The sequence below is a fragment of the Bufo bufo genome, chromosome 1 (genome assembly GCF_905171765.1).
Source record: "Bufo bufo chromosome 1, aBufBuf1.1, whole genome shotgun sequence".
In the NCBI taxonomy this organism is placed as follows: Eukaryota; Metazoa; Chordata; class Amphibia; order Anura; family Bufonidae; genus Bufo; species Bufo bufo.
Genome location: NC_053389.1, coordinates 435,313,738 through 435,330,729, shown reverse-complemented (window position 1 = coordinate 435,330,729; position 16,992 = coordinate 435,313,738). Strand labels below are relative to the sequence as shown.

Below are 16,992 nucleotides of genomic sequence, written 5' to 3'. Positions count from 1 at the left end.
GCACATAGTGTGCTCTCCGCATCCATTCCTGCCCCATTGAGAATTAATGGGTCCGCACCCATTCCCGATATTGCGGAACGGATGCGGACCAACGGATTTGTGGACGTGTGAATGGACCCTTAAGGACATGAAGATGTAAAAATGGGCTAATTGCTCAAATACAGGTTTTGTGGCCACAATCCACAATTAGTGACTGGACAAGTCGAAGAATTAATTTATTCAGGATCTTAAGGCCAGACTTGTTTGGAACAAACCTTTGCACACAAAACAGCTAATCCATCCACAATGGGGGATGCATCATGTGTTGCCTGGACGGGTCTACCAACAGCATCATAAACTGCTCCAACCAGATTGTATTCAAGACATATCACTGAAGCGCTGCAGCCTCTTCAAACAGCTGATCGGCAGGGGCGTCCGGAGTCAGACCCCCACAAATCAGCTATTGACCTATCCTGAGCAGTGATGGCCAGTTCGCATTGTTCACCTGCGAACATATATCGGCTGCCATCTTTTTTCACAAGTCCGGCGAGGCACAGGTAAGCCCTTACCTGTGCGCGAGCTGGTCTGAAAACAAGTGCAGGCAGTTCTGAGATCAGCCACCGGGGGCCTTCATCGGGCTGTTCTCGGAACTGCCTGCTCCCGGTGACCGCATTTGTTTTCAGACCGGCTATCGACACAGGTAAGGGCTTACCTGTGCCTCGCCGTACTTGTGAAAAAAGATGGCAGCCCGCATATGTTCGATCCTGAGGATAGGCTGTCAATATCAAAATCCCATTAAGAACATTAACTAAAACAATACGTCAACGTATATTTTCACATATAGAAGTGAAAATTCAGCCCTGAAAGTTGTAAATTTCTAAAATACTTCTGTGTTCCTAATGTTTTCAGATCACAGGGTGAAAGGAAGAAATGTCCATCCAGTGACTTGAATATTATTATATTGCTTTTTCTACTGGGCTATAATTATGTGTAGAAGAATCACACACTTAAACAAGACCAGGAGACTCCATTATTGTCCTTGTACATTTATTAGTGAACCCTCTCAATTCAGCCACAACATTAAAAAAAATAAATGATTGCACTACCAGGTCAAGCAAAACTAGCAACTTTCATTTTAAGAAAAGTACAAATCTGTTAAAAATTTCAATCAGTATACACATATATATATAATACAATATTACTAGGTAATGTTAAATGCTACAAACCAATATTATTCCAATGGAACGGAGGAAAAGAAACACACTTTGATAGCTTCAAGAACCATTTCTATATATTAGCATTTTTTTTTTTCAAATACATACATGGGAAATGAGGTAACCAGTAAATGTGCAAGTACCAAAAGCCAAAAATAAAAAGTTTATATATAGAGATATATCTATATGCATAAACACACATATAGATATACAAATCTAACACAGAAGACACCTCCGGGACCCTGAGTAAGGGAAGCCACATCTCTGGGGTAGGGGGCCAGGAATGTTAGTGGGAGGGGAAAAAAAAAATTGAGATCAATCAAGCCCAGTGTGAGTATGGGGTCCAGGAGGTTAGGATGATACAGTAAACAATCCACTATATCCCACCATAGGGGTGTTTAAAAGAACATATCGAGAGATTAAAAAAGTGGCATCTATGCAGCAATCACGGACATTCTAAATCAATGGGTATTACTTAAGCAGACTGATCATGAAGTGCTAAGTGCTTTACTAGAGCTTAACAGCACTCGAACTATAGTTGTGGGGTTCCTACTGAGATTAGTGGAAGAACCGTATGGATGCTATACAGTGGAGCAGAGGGCGGAGGATGAAGAGACAATCCCTAATTGGCTGGAGAGGGGCTCATCGAGTTTGACACCTCCAGCAGGTAAGGGGTTTCCGAGAGATTGGCAGCAGATACTGCTGTTGTCTGCTGAGAAGTCTGAAGTGTTAATATATACAGTAAGACCTTTGGTAACTTGTGTGCTGTAAAACAAGTGCTCCATCCAGTTCCTCTGCTATAATCACGGCTACCTTCTTCCACTAGCCCCACTGTGGCAGTTTACAGAACAGGGGTTTTGTCTATTGTGGGGGGAGAGGAGAAAATAGCAGATACAATCACGCTCCAGCATATGAACAGTTTGGTTCTCCACTGTTCTCACTGCCGGCATATGGCTTGAAACCTCATGTGCTGCCGGTATGTAAGGCAAGAAGCGTCCACCACCCATAGTGTCAGTCTCAGGTGGTGGACCATGGATCTCTATATGAACCTATGAAAGGACAAGCACAATGGATGGGAGATCAATGCTTTGCACGTTACATGCTAGCTGGTAAATTCAGTTGTGTCTTCCAATCCATAATTTGTGTGTGTGTATATATATAAAAAATATATAATATAAATATACATACACACACCACCAGCCGCAACTTATTTTCAGAATTGTCAACCGTGAGAACAGTGAAGTGGTTAGTGGAGAGGAAGACATCTATAGCCAAACAGTGGCTAGAGGGGGTTATGTCGCTATGTTCACACAGAGTGGGGAGAAAAGTTATTGTAGTACTACTGAAGTACTTGTGAAGGGTCTAAACAAAAATACAAGAACACTGGTTACTAGCCCCAAAATAAAAGAGGACTGCAAAGCCACCACCACAGACATAACAGAACACTGTATTAAAGGTTATTGACTCGACAGCCTAGAATTACAACCCCAATGTACTACAGGTTACAGCAGTGGCGATTTGCATGAGTTTCTCTATAGACGTGAGGTGGATTACATTAAACGCTGTATGTAATATTAGCCATTAACATCGGATTATTATATTTCCACGCGGTATTACGCTGTAATATACTAGAGGGCCGGTATGAAGAACTAATTTACTTTTGGTCTAGGAACACCCCATCGCACACAATAATCCCTGCCCGAGTGTGACCTTTATAGGCAATGAGACATTCAAATCCCAACAAACAGTTCAGGTGCCTTCTGCTTGCGAACAAGTGCACAGCAGGAATCAGCTCAGCATGATACATGCCCCTATAATGCTTGTCCCAGTACCCCCCACCCCCCTTCACGTCACTCCACAGACGGCCAAGGGTTAGCAGATACCATATTCCAAGCTGCTCAGACATGCATATTGTGAAACATTAAGACAGACTCTTTCTGCCTGACCGTTAGAATGCGCACACAGATCAGAAATGGTTGGCTGGCTCTTGTGTTGTATTCATTGCTGTTCTATCATGCAAACTTGAACTAAAACAGATACAAATCAGTAAATTAGGCAGCCGCTCGCCCATGCGCCTCTTGCGTCACTGTCAACACAGAGATCGGGGTGGGGGAAATGCGGGTGCCAAGTGCAACACGCTCACTAAAAAAAACAGCTTGGCGTGCAACAGAGTGAACCCTGTAATCACACACCAGCCTGCAATTGTGTGACCTGCTGCCTGACAAAATACACTGAGGAGGCATTACCAGGGCTTCTGCTACCAGACGAAACAGGGGCGAGAACACAGGCAAAGGGCCCCTGCACCTCCGGACTGGTCCACGCAACACATATGCTCAACAGGTTGCCAGCCTAAGAAGAAAAGAAAAATCTAGAAATAAAACAGACTCCAGCAAATGAAGCTTAAAAGTCATGCGAGATGGCATGTGGCCATCAGAGTGGTGGCAGACACAAATGTCTCCTGTATTCCTCCAGGGAGCAAAAGCTATGATTTTTCACTGGGTCAAGAGAATAAAATCACATCTGATGCTAAAGACCTCATCACGGCTCTGCCCTCCGGCACATTTCACAGCACGCTGCTTTCAGGCAGACTGAAATGGATGGCTGGACACAGAGAAGGTGGAGGAAGGTTGGAGGCAAGATTAAAGAGTAATACAAAGCACAGACAGTAACGCCTAAAACATATTATTCTTCAACCAGAGATAGGTCTGATGGCAGCAAATGGAAGGAAGGAAACATAAATCTGGTCCAATGCATTAAAAGAAAAGAAAACTGCCCGCTAGGGCATCAGTGCAAACATATTTAAATAAGCAGCTGTGACATTCCCCTCTAAGGGACTGACAGAAGGAAATTTTGCAAACAGGGAGCCCCTGGTAATGCCTCTAATTCCCCTTTGGGGGATAGCACTGGCCACAATGACCCAGTCTTTTCCTGTTAGCCTCAGCTACTCTCAGGGGAAAGAGAGAAAGTTTCTCTCATTTGCAACCCAATTCATCTCACACACACCTCAAATCCCTCCCAATGCCCACAACGGCAATACACAATGAAGGAGCACTGTTGGGAAGTATTGGGGTGTAGAGGTACTAGGATGGAGACAGTGGAATGTGTGACTCTTTAACACCACCTCCAGATTCAAAGCCGCTGTGTCCTAGCCATAAGGACAAGTGCAGGTGGAGGGGGAAGCTGAAGCATCCGAGTCAGGCAAGGAGGCTGGTTTATTTTGTGTTGATCCCTCTGGGGTTGTGCACCGGCAGGAGGCAAGAGGGAAAATTCCTGTCCTCACTCCCCATCTCTGTGAACCTCAGAAGCATCAGCCCGGCAGATGGGACATGTGCGGTTGGACTGAAAGAGAAAACACAAATCATTACTTTTGTGAACCGGGAAAAGAGGTGCAGTAAAATTTTGGCATTTTGTGACCAGTATTGTATTACATTTGTCATTTATTGAATGTAGCAGTGAACCAACGTGCTATGCCTCTCCATTCAAGCATATGGGACTGAGAGATCGCAAAGCCGAACTCACGTCACAGAGATAAAACAATAAAAATCACCTGACAAGGTCCCTTCAACAGTTTTGTTTTTTTCCTCCTAGCCTTCAAGGAGCCATAACATTTTTACTTTTCTGTTTCCATAGCCATATGAAGGCTTCTTTTTTGGGACAAGTTATATTTGACACCGATTTAATTTATCATTCCATGTATTGAAACAAGAAAAAAAAATATTTATTTGTTGAACTCCTCTACCCACTGCAATTCTGCTATTGTTTCTTGGGTTTAAGGCTACTTTCACACTAGCGTTTTGGCTTTCCGTTTCTGCGATCCGTCATGGGCTCTCAAAAGCGGTCCAAAACGGATCAGTTTTGCCCTAATGCATTATGAATGGAAAAGGATCTGCTCAGAATTCAGTTTGCCTTCGTTCAGTCACCATTCCTCTCTGGAGGTGGACACCTAAACGCTGCCTGCAGCGGTTTTCTGTCCACGATGTGGTGCGGAGCAAGACTGGTCCTTGCCCACAATGCAAGTCAATGGGGACGGATCTGTTTTCTCTGACAATAGAAAACGGATCCGTCCCCCACCGACTATCAATGGTGTTCATGACGCCTCTATCATTGCTATAGAAGACATAATACAGCCGGATCTGTTCATGGCGGATGCATGCGGTTGTATTATGGTAACAGAAACGTTTTTGCAGATCCGCAAAAAACGCTAATGTGAAAAGTAGCCCTACCTGGTTAACCACTTCCCATCTGGGCCCTTTGCCCCCTTCCTGACCAGGCCAAATTTTGCAAAACTGACATATCTCACTTTATGTGGTAATAACTTTGGAACGCCTTTATTTATCCAAGTCATTCAGAGATTGTTTTCTCGTGACACATTGTACTTCATGATAGTCATAAATTTGAGTCAAAATATTTCACCTTTATTTATGAAAAAATCCCAAATTTACCCAAAAAATTGAAAAAAAAAAATCGCAATTTTCTAAATTTCAATTTCTCTGCTTTTAAAACAGAAAGTGATACCTCATAAAATATTTATTATTTAACATTCCCCATATGTCTACTTTATGTTGGCATCATTTTGGAAATGTCATTTTATTTTTTTAGGACGTTAGAAGGCTTAGAAGTTTAGAAGCAATTCTTCAAATTTTTAAGAAAATTGCCAAAACCCACTTTATAAGGACCAGTTCAGGTCTGAAGTCACTTTGTGGGGCCTACATAGTGGTTACCCCCATAAATGACCCCATTGTAGAAACTACACCCCTCAAGGTATTCAAAACCGATTTTACAAACTTTGTTAACCCTTTAGGCGTTCCACAAGAATTAAAGGAAAATGGAGATCAAATTTTAAAATTTCACTTTTTTGGCAGATTTTCCATTTTAATCAATTTCTTTCTTTAACACATCGATGGTTAACAGCCAAACAAAACTCAATATTTATTACCCAGATTCTGCGGTTTACAGAAACACCCCACATGTGGTCGTAAACTGCTGTATGGGCACACGGCAGGGCGCAGAAGAAAAGGAACTCCACATGTTTTTTAGATGCCATGTCCCATTTGAAGCCCCCTGATGCACCCTTACAGTAGAAACTCCCAAGAAGTGACCCCATTTTGGAAACTAGGGGATAAGGTGCCAGTTTTATTAGTACTGTTTTTGGGTACATATGATTTTTTGATCATTCATTATAACACTTTATGGGGCAAGGTGACCAAAAAATTGGTTGTTTTAGCACAGTTTCTATTTATTTATTTTTACAGCGTTCACCTGAGGGGTTCAGTCAAGTGACATTTTTATAGAGCAGATTGTTACGGACGTGGCGATACCTAATATGTATACTTTTTCTCATTTATTAAAGTTTTACACAATAATAGCATTTTTGAAACCAAAAAATTATGTTTTAATGTGTCCATGTTCTGAGAGCTATAGTTTTTTTATTTTTTGAGAGATTTTCTTATGTAGGGGCTCATTTTTTGCGGGATGAGGTGACGGTTTTATTGGTACCATTTTGTGGGACATACGCGTTTTTGATCACTTGGTGTTGCACCTTTTGTGATGCAAGGTGACAAAAATTGCTTGTTTTGACACAGTTTTTTTTTTTTTTTTTTTTACGGTGTTCACCCGAGGGGTTAGGTCATGTGATATATTCTTATAGAGCTGGTTTTTACGGACGCGGCAATACTAAATATGTCTATTTTATTTTATTTTTTCTATTTTTAATTATTTTTTTTATTCCTTACTTGGGATTTTTTTTTTTTTTACATGTGAAACTTTTTTTTATTTTATTTTTTCAACCCTTTATTTTATTTTACACTTTTCGTCCCCCATAAGGTCATACAAGACCTCTGGGGGACATTTGCTTCACTTTTTATTTTTTTTTCACTGTTGATTTCTCCTGTAACTGGGGCTGACATAGTAGCCCCAGTTACAGGACAAATGCACCCCTATAGAGGCTGTACAGCAGCAATCCTGCGCGGTACAGCCTCACAGCAGGGCTGATCGAGGTCTCTGAGAGACCTCACACAGCCCCTGCACTCTCCGGTCCCGGCGGTCACATGACCGCCGGGCCGGAACAGGAAGCGCACAGCGCTTCCTGCTCTGCAGACACAGCGCTCGGTGAGCGCTGTGTCTGCAGCGATCGTGAAGGCAGGGACACCTGGGCACTGTCCCTGCCTTGTCTTAGGGTTGCCCTGCTGTCACTGACAGCGGGCAACCCGATCAGCAGCTGCACGATTAGCTTGCAGCTGCTATTTCTGACAGGACGTTTTAAAACGTGCTGTCAGAAATAGACGTCCACCCATAGGACGTTTATATCCTATGGGCGGACGTGAGGCGGTTAAAGCAGCACTCCCACAATTTTTTTCACCCTTACCTGTGTAATGTACATGATGTAATGTGTAGTGCAGGTAATCTTATCACTGACTGTACTTATGAGTTACAACCTCCCTTCTGGTCCTCAGCTGTGTCATGTGACCAACTGACTCTCCAAACAACACCGCATCTAATGTGGGGACAGGAGGCCAGTTTCTCTATGTATTCCTATGGGAGCCTCAATGTCAGTCTCATAGGAAGGAATAGAGAAGTAACTGATTTCCTGTTCTGTGTCAATTGGAGGTCATAGTGTTGGTCACAAAACACAGCTGAGGTTCAGAAGGGAGGTTATAACTCACAAATACAGTCACTGGCAAGATGATTATTCACTACTGTTTACACCAGGGGTCCTCAAACTACGGCCCGCATGAGGCCCGCCGAGGAATCTGATCCGGCCCGCCGGGTCTGTTTAACAGTTAACCTTTAAGCATGCTCAGGCTCTGCTCTCCTCCTCCTGCACCCTGGCTCCCTCCCTCCAATGTCAGCTCTGCTCCGGCGGTACGTGACTGCTCACTGACGTCACTCGCCTGCTCCTCTCAGGCGACGCAGGTGACGCTGGTGCGTGACCTACAGTGAGCGAGTTAGCGCCGCCGCCCGCCCGCTGTCTGCTTCTCATATCACCGCCCGGAGCAGAGAGAAGAAGCCTCAGGCTCAGGGACAGCCTGGACAACTGTGGGTGCGTCAGTGTGGCACTTAACATTTTAATATTAACAATGGGGAGACAGTGTGTGGTGGGCATTTTTTTACAATGGGGGGGGGGGGGGGGGTGGCGGGGCCGATGCGGGGGACATGAAAATGGCGGCCACTGTGACAGTGGGAAAAAAAAAAAAAACGGGCAGTTAGCTGGGTTGGCATGCTCTCATTTCATACTCAAAGAGACTTGGATAACAAAATGCCAGTCTGCCTGTCAACAGGTCAGTCAGAGTGACACTTGGATAATGAAATATCAGGGTGCCAGTCTGCATTTCAATAGGTCAGAATCTGACCTATTGAAATGCAGACTGGCACCCTGATATTTCATTATCCAAGTCTCTTTGGGAGGGAAACAATTGAGAGCATGCCAATCCAGCCAACTGCCAGTTTTCTTTCCATGTGGCAACCATGATAATAAAATAGCATCCTACTTATATACGCATTTCCTTTTAGGCCCGTTATATAGGGAGAACCCCGTCCGTTATATAGGGAGAACCCCGTCAGGGACTGATCTTGTCTTCATAGAAAAGACTGCAAGAGATAAGTGTCCACGTGTGTGTGGGGGGGGGGGTTGAGGCCTGTAAGTGGGGGTTCTGGTTTGGAATGGCTATATAAGCAGGAAGATCCTATTTTAGTGTCATGGTTGTCCCATGGAAAGGATCTTCCTGCTTATATAGCTATTCCAAACCAGAACGTCAACTGAAGTGTAAAATAGATTACTGATTAAAGGGGTCTCCTTGATAGAAATACTAAGATTTGATAAGCGTTTCCTTTTCAGTGTTCGGATTTAGAACGTATCAATTTGGCCCGTTATATAGGGAGATATAACAGAACCCCATCAGGGACTGAGCTGGTCTGCATAGAAAAGCCTGCAAGAGGTAACTGTCCACACTGCCCCCATTGTCCTATAGGTGCAGGTCCCACCGCTGGGACCCGCACTGATATAGAGAACAGAGCCCCGAAAGTGAAGGAGGGCGCACTGCGCATAAGCAGCCGCCGTCCATTCATTTCTATGGGGCTGCCGAAAATAGCTCAGCTATTTCCGCCAGCCTCATAGAAATGAATGGGAGCATGGGCAGTGCATGCGCAGTACACTCCCATTCACTTTCGGGGCTCCGTTCTCTATATAGGTGCGGGTCCCAGCAGTGGGACCTGCACCTAACGATATTCCCCTATTGTCCAAGATGGGAATACCCCTTTAAAAAATATAGTCCGGCCCTCCAATGGTAGAGACAGTGAAGTGGCCCCCGGTTTAAAAAGTTTGAGGACCCCTGGTTTACACCATGTACCTTTCTAAGGCTACTTTCACACTTGTGTTGTTCTTTTCCGGCATAGAGTTCCGTCACAGGGGCTCTATACCGGAAAAGAACTGATCAGTTTTATCCCCATGCATTCTGAATGGAGAGTAATCCGTTCAGTTTGCATCAGGACGTCTTCAGTTCAGTCGTTTTGACTGATCAGGCAAAAGAGAAAAACGCAGCATGCTACGGTTTTCTCTCCGGCGAAAAAAACCTGAAGACTTGCCTGAACGCCGGATCCGGCATTTTTTCCCATAGGAATGAATTAGCGCCGGATCCAGCATTCAGAATACCGGATCCGGTCGCTCCGGCATGCGCATATCGGTAAAAATTTGAAAAAATGTACAAGACTGATCCGTCGGTCCGCATGACAAGCGGAGAGACATATCCGTCCTTGCAATGCATTTGTGAGACGGATCCGCACCCGGATCCGTCTCACAAATGCTTTCAGTCAGCGGCAGATCGGCGGATTCGGCGGGCAATTCCGACGACTGAACTGCCCGCTGGATCACACTGCCGCAAGTGTGAAAGTAGCCAAACAGGTGGCAGAATAAACATTTTTGTGGGAGTTTCTCTTTAATGCAACTGAAAAAAGACATAAGTCCATCAAGTTCAACCAAGGGATGGGTGGGATGTGAATTTTAGAAAAGGGGAGGGAGTCCCAGACTTAGATGAATTCTTAGAATTAAATAAGCCTTTTTTAACCACTTTCCGACATATGACGTAATAGTACATCATGGTGGCAGGTGCGTTCCCGCATTTTGACGTACTATTACGTCATGGTGATCACTACAGGGGCCCGGCAGTTATCTGTTATTTGATCTATGACCGCACAATAACACCCAAATCCTTCTCTAAAATTACTCTCTCAGTATTACTGCCCCTAGGACATAAGATGGATGTGAATAATTTGCACACAGATGCATAACTTTACATTTATGCACATTGTATCTCATTTGCAAAGTGGATGCCCAAACACTCAAAGTGTCCGGGGGGGGGGGGGGGGGGGGGGTGGATTTAATTATTATCATTTTTATATGCAGGGGTTTGATTTGACTTTGTAATATTTTAAAAACGTTTTTTCTTTTATTACTTTTTCAGTCCCCCTAAGGAGTATGAACATGCAATCGTTGGATCACTTTTAGCATACACTGCAATACTTCAGTAATAGCAATGCCTTTCTATTAAAGGAAATTTGTAATCAGAAAATGACCTATTGTTTAAAATCACCTTTTATTTAAAACTTTTTTTTTTTGAGTTTTGGTAAGTTAATGTTTAAATTTTTCATGTGACTAACTGTATTTTAAAATAATAAATAAAATCGAGCACAGAATTCCAGTATTTTTTTTTTAACAGGTAACCTTACAGTAGCCATGCCATTGGCATCACAGGCATGATTACACAGACATATATCACCTCTATACACAAATACAGGGTCCACAATAGGTTATATCACAGCTTATCTACTCCCTCCTGATCTCTGCACAGGTCACAGAGCATGCCTAGAAAACTCTCCCATAGAGGTTAATGAGGTCTCATCCAGTCTATTGTGTATGTGGTTGCGCCCAAAGAACATTCAGTCCCGATATATTTTAGGCCTAACGGCCAGTGTGAAAACTGCATGGATTGAGATTTGTTTTTAATATGGATAATAGAATTTTTTTTTTTTTTACTTATTACACACACATAAAAATGTTTAACATAAAACTTTATTTTCTGATGACAGTCCATTTAAAAGAAATGTGACACCAAAAATGTTATCTGCCAGTTAAAACCAGATAGCGACACTTTTTTTTCTAATCTGTTTTTATTTTCCAATTGCAGATTTACTGATTATATTTCCCGAACATGATTATGGGGGCGGTCCTCTTGCCTGAGCTGTTCTTAACCCCTTAAGGACTCAGCCCGATTTCACCTTAAGGACCATTTTTTGCAAATCTGACCAGTGTCACTTTAAGTGCTGATAACTTTAAAACGCTTTGACTTATCCAGGCCATTCTGAGATTATTTTTTTGTCACATATTGTACTTCATGACACTGGTAAAATGAAGTCAAAAAAATTAATTTTTATTTATAAAAAAATACCACATTTACCAAAAATGTGTAAAAAATTGCAAATTTCCAAGTTTCAATTTCTCTACTTCTATAATACATAGTAATACCTCCAAAAATAGTTATTACTTTACATTCCCCATATGTCTACTTCATGTTTGGATCATTTTGGGAATAATATTTTATTTTTTGGGGATGTTACAAGGCTTAGAAGTTTAAAAACCCAATTTTTAGGGACCAGTTCAGGTCTGAAGTCACTTTGCGAGGCTTACATAATAGAAACCACCCAAAAATGAACCCATTCTATAAACTACACCCCTCAAGGTATTCAAAACTGATTTTACAAACTTTGTTAACCCTTTAGGTGTTCCACAAGAATTAATGGAAAATAGAGATACAATTTAAAAATTAAAATTTTTTGGCAGATTTTCCATTTTAATAATTTTTTTCCAGTTACAAAGCAAGGGTTAACAGCCAAACCAAACTCAATATTCATGGCCCTGATTCTGTAGTTTACAGAAACACCCCATATGTGGTCGTAAACCGCTGTACCAGCACACGGCAGGGCGCAGAAGGAAAGGAATGCCATACGGTTTTTGGAAGGCAGATTTTGCTGGACTGTTTTTTTTTAAACCATGTCCCATTTGAAGCCCCCCTGATGCACCCCTAGAGTAGAAACTCCAAAAAAGTGGCCCCATTTTAGAAACTACGGGATAGGGTGGCTGTATTGTTGGTACTAGTTTAGGGTACATATGATTTTTGGTTGCTCTATATTACACTTTTTGTGAGGCAAGATAACAAGAAATAGCTGTTTTGGCACAGTTTTTATTTTTTGTTATTTACAACATTCATCTGACAGGTTAGATCATGTGATATTTTTATAGACCAGGTTGTCACGGATGCGGTGATACCTAATATGTATACTTTTTTTTTAATGTAAGTTTTACACAATGATTTCATTTTTGAAGCAAAAAATTTATGTTTTAGTGTTTCCAAAGTCTGAGAGCCATAATTTTTTCAGTTTTTGGGCGATTACCTTGGGTACGGTATGATTTTTGTGGGATGAGGAGATGACAGTTTTATTGGCACTATTTTGGGGTGCGTGTGACTTTTTGATCGCTTGCTATTACACTTTTTGTGATGTAAGGTGACAAAAAATGGTTTATTTAGCAGTTTTTATTTTTTATGGTGTTCATCTGAGGGGTTAGGTCATGTGATATTTTTATACAGCCGGTCGATACGGACGCGATGATACCTTATATGTATACTCCCCCCCCCCCCCTATTTTTTACCAATTTTTTTTAACTTTATTTGGGGAAAATGACGTTTTTGTTTATTTTTACTTGAAACTTAATTTTTTGGGGGGGAAACTATTTTTTCAACTTTTTTTTTCACTTAATTTTTTGTCCCACTTTGGAACTTGAACTTTTGGGGGTATATTCCTTTACAATGCATTCCAATACTTCTGTATTGGAATGCATTGGCTGTATGAGTAATACTGTGTGTATTACTCATACAGCTTCCGGGGCCTGTGAGATCCAGGGGGCTGGATCTCACAGGCTCTTCACCGGAAGGCAGTGCAGATGCCTCAGGAAGGCATTGCGCTGCCTTCCATGCCATCGGGCCCCCCCACAGCCCCATGGGGACCCGATGGCACCACCGCCGCACCAGGTAAAAGCAGCAAAACGCAGGTGATCGGAACACCACATGCCGTACCGGTACGTCATGTGTCCTTAAGGACTCAGGAACCATGCCGTACCGGTACGTCATGTGTCCTTAAGGACTCAGGAACCATGCCGTAACGGTACGTCATGTGTCCGTAAGGGGTTAACAGCATTTAGAGAGATGGCTTAAAGCAGCCACATAGTCCACAGACATTAGACTGGAGGGAACCTCATTGACTTCTATGGGAGAGTGTTCTGGGCATGCTCTGTGACCTGTGCAGAGGTCATTGTACAAGTAAAGAATAGATAAGATTTGACAATCACCTATTGTGACTGGTGGATCCGGTCTTATCTATACACAGAAGTGATATAATTACAGGCAGGAATAGAATGACAGATAAGCAGATAACTGCAGTAAAGTGATCTGTACAGACCAAGAAGGGATGCTGCCTATTAGGCTTAGTGGCTAGTGCAAAAACTGCAGGATTTTATGTTTTTTTAATTATAGATATTGACATAAAATTCTAAATATCCATAAGAGTCTTTAAAAAATTTAATATTAACATAAAGTGACTTAAACAATAGGCGATTTTTTTTTAAGCTCTGCCACAGATGGACAGCTCTGGTGCAATTAACAAGCTCGGCATCTGTGCCAGTAATGCCTTGTTCACTGTTAAGATATCTTGTATATTTCATTTCAGTAAAAATAGGATGCCTAGAACACTGTCATAGACTTCTAGTATATGAACAGAACACAGGCTGGTGTGACGACAAAAAAGAAAGAACTTGTCAGATGCCAACAGGACACTTTTCTTTTCTACCTTGGAGTTCTATTATACTAACATACCATATTTACTTTTTTCCCCCTATACATATGATGTGAACCAGCATTAGGCACTATGAGGACATGTTTCCAGCAAATATAAAGATTCAAGAATTAAAGGGGTTGTCTCACTTCAGTAAGTGGCATTTATCATGTAGAGAAAGTTAATACAAGGCACTTAGTAATGTATTGTGATTGTCCATATTGCTTCCTTTGCGGGCTGGATTCATTTTTCCATCACATTATACACTGCTCGTTTCCAAGGTTACGACCACCCTGCAATCCATCAGTGGTGGTCGTGCTTGCACACTATAGGAAAAAGCGTCAGCCTCTCTGGTGGCCAGGACCATGGCAGTGAACATAGGCTGGTGCTTTTTCCTATATTGTGCAAGCACGACCACCACTGATGGATTGCAGGTGGTCTGTAACCATGGAAACGAGCAGTGTATAATGTGATGGAAAAATGAATCCAGCCCGCAAAGGAAGCTATATGGACAATCACAATACATTAGTAAGTGCCTTGTATTAACTTTCTCTACATGATAAATGCCATTTACTGAAGTGAGACAGCCCCTTTAAGAGGATTTCTCTTTACAGCCATTGACAGACGATTAATTTCTAATATCACACCACTCCCTCAGGAGAGAAGAATTATGCTAGGGAACATACCTTGAGCCACTTATCAACACATTTTGCATGGAACTCATGGTTACAAGGTAACACTCTGAGGAGCTGCCGACTTTCAAAGTCACTAAAACACACCACACACCTGGAAGTAGAAGAAAAAAAAAAATAAGCATTTTATCATACATCAAGTCCTTTAACCCCAACTAACGGAACTGTTCAAGTATTGGGGGAAGCAAGAATTCTACTGCGCAGGCTTTTTGCCAGGGTTCAATCCCAACACACACATCTTAAAAGGGCTGTCTCACTTCAGCAAGTGGCATTTATCATGTAGAGAAAGTTAATACAAAGCACTTACTAATGTATTGTGATTGTCCATATTGCTTTCTTTGTTGGCTGGATTCATTTTTCCATCTCATTATACACTGCTCATTTCCATGGTTACAACCACCCTGCAATCCATCAGTGGTGGTCGTGCTTGCACATTATAGGAAAAGGCACAAGCCTATGTGCGCTCCCACTGTTACGGCCACCAAATAGGCCGGCGCTTTTGCCTATACTGTGCAAGCACAGCCACCACTGATGGATTGCAGGATTGTCATAACCCCTGGATACGAGCAGTGTATAATGTGATGGAAAAATTTATCCAGCCAGCAAAGGAAGCAATATGGATAATCACAATACATTACTAAGTGCCTTGTATTAACTTTCTCTACATGATAAATGCCATTTGATGAAGTGAGACAACTTCTTTAACAGAACTGCCCAACTAGACCCCTCACATAATGGGCAGCAACATAGCACCAAGCTGCCTCTACGGATCACTGGTAGACATGTTATAATGGAAAAATCAGATCTGTTCCTTAATAAGGTGGTCAATTGAAGAGAATTGGGAAGACAATAGAGGGGCCAATTATGGCCTATCCACTAGCAAACAGATTCTTTGGGCTTCCTTCACACACATTTTTTGTGGCAGTTGCAGTTTTAATGGCCTTGTAAAAATGCTCTGGTCACATATATGCACTATACTGCTGCACAATATCATTCCTAATAAATGGGACTGAAGGTGACAAATTATGCATAGCTACTCACAGGGTTTGCTCAGACTGGTGGCTCTCAAGGTTGAAGCGGTAAGATGGAAGCTGCTCTATGTTGGCTTTGGTGAGTCCACGCGGCTTTGCTTCTCCTAAACGTTCAGCTAAGTTAAGCAGTGCCTAGGGGCAAAAAATTAACATGGGTTGTCAAACTTTACAGGCAGCAACGGTAAGAACAGCTTTCTGGACTGGGGTGGTGGCCAAATCTAACCTCATAGTTCTCCATTTCAACATCATCCACATCCAAATCCAAGCTGATTGCTGGGCCCACAGAGGTGGGGGATACAGGAAGCATGGAGCTGCAAGAAGAATAGCACCGAGTTCAGAAAATGGATTGCAATAAGTACAGCTATACATAAAAAGAACGTGCTGCTGCTACAAAATATGGCAAATGCCGGTGCAAACAACCATTCTTAGTAATGTAATAAGGAATACTTACAGGAAGTAGGGCAGAAAACTAGGGTAATATGAAGGAGGCAGTGCAGGAGGCGGCAGTGGTTGCTGCAGACGATACCGTTGGGTATTTAATCGCCGTGGCATCAGATGTGCGTATGGCTACAGCAAAACATAATACCCCACAATCATAAAAAGGTACAAGATTCAATTCAAAAATTATTCCTTATTAAAAGGGTATTCTGGTTAGAGAAAGTTATCCCCTATCCACAGATAGGGGATAATTATAAGACTGGTGGAACCCTCACCGATCATAAGAACAGGGGCCCCCTACCCCCTGGATCCCCCTTAAAGTGGACAAGCGACTGGTCACAAATGCATGATGGCTTTCTCCCATAGAAATGAATGGAGTGCTAAGTGCTGTACTCCTGTGAATAGTGGATAACTTTTCCTAATTGGAATACCCCTTTAAGCACGGGGTGATACTTTAACATGTCCATGTTATTTTCCTAGATTCTATGAGAGTGGTCTAAAAGGAGATTTTTGTGAAACTCACCTGTAAAATCTTTTTCTCGTCTTTTCCATTGGGGGACACAGACCATGGGTATAGCTTAGGATATTACTAGGAGGGACACTATGCAAAAGAAGAAGCTCCTCCTCCTCGGGCTATACCCCCAGGCACCTCCAGGAGAACTTCAGTCGTTGCAAAAGCAGTAGGAGAACGGAAATAAAACACAATGGAAACCATCACACCATAAGGTGTAAACCAAAAAAGGGGCGGGAGCTGTGTCCCCC

At 42.4% G+C, this 16,992-nt stretch overlaps 1 protein-coding gene across 4 annotated transcripts in view; it reads right to left on the bottom strand.

Annotated features, from left to right (window-relative positions):
* Positions 1-1,002: 1,002 nt before the first annotated feature.
* Positions 1,003-16,992, bottom strand: part of RNF44 (ring finger protein 44) — a 69,743-nt gene continuing 53,753 nt past the window's right edge. For all 4 annotated transcript variants that reach the window (XM_040406788.1, XM_040406768.1, XM_040406796.1 and 1 more), the window contains 5 exons: positions 16,244-16,359; positions 16,016-16,103; positions 15,803-15,924; positions 14,756-14,855; positions 1,003-4,532 (listed from right to left, as the gene is read on the bottom strand). In XM_040406788.1, the coding sequence (XP_040262722.1) occupies positions 4,470-4,532; positions 14,756-14,855; positions 15,803-15,924; positions 16,016-16,103; positions 16,244-16,359 (489 nt within the window). In that variant the 3' untranslated portion in view covers positions 1,003-4,469. The remainder of the gene's footprint in view (positions 4,533-14,755; positions 14,856-15,802; positions 15,925-16,015; positions 16,104-16,243; positions 16,360-16,992) is intronic.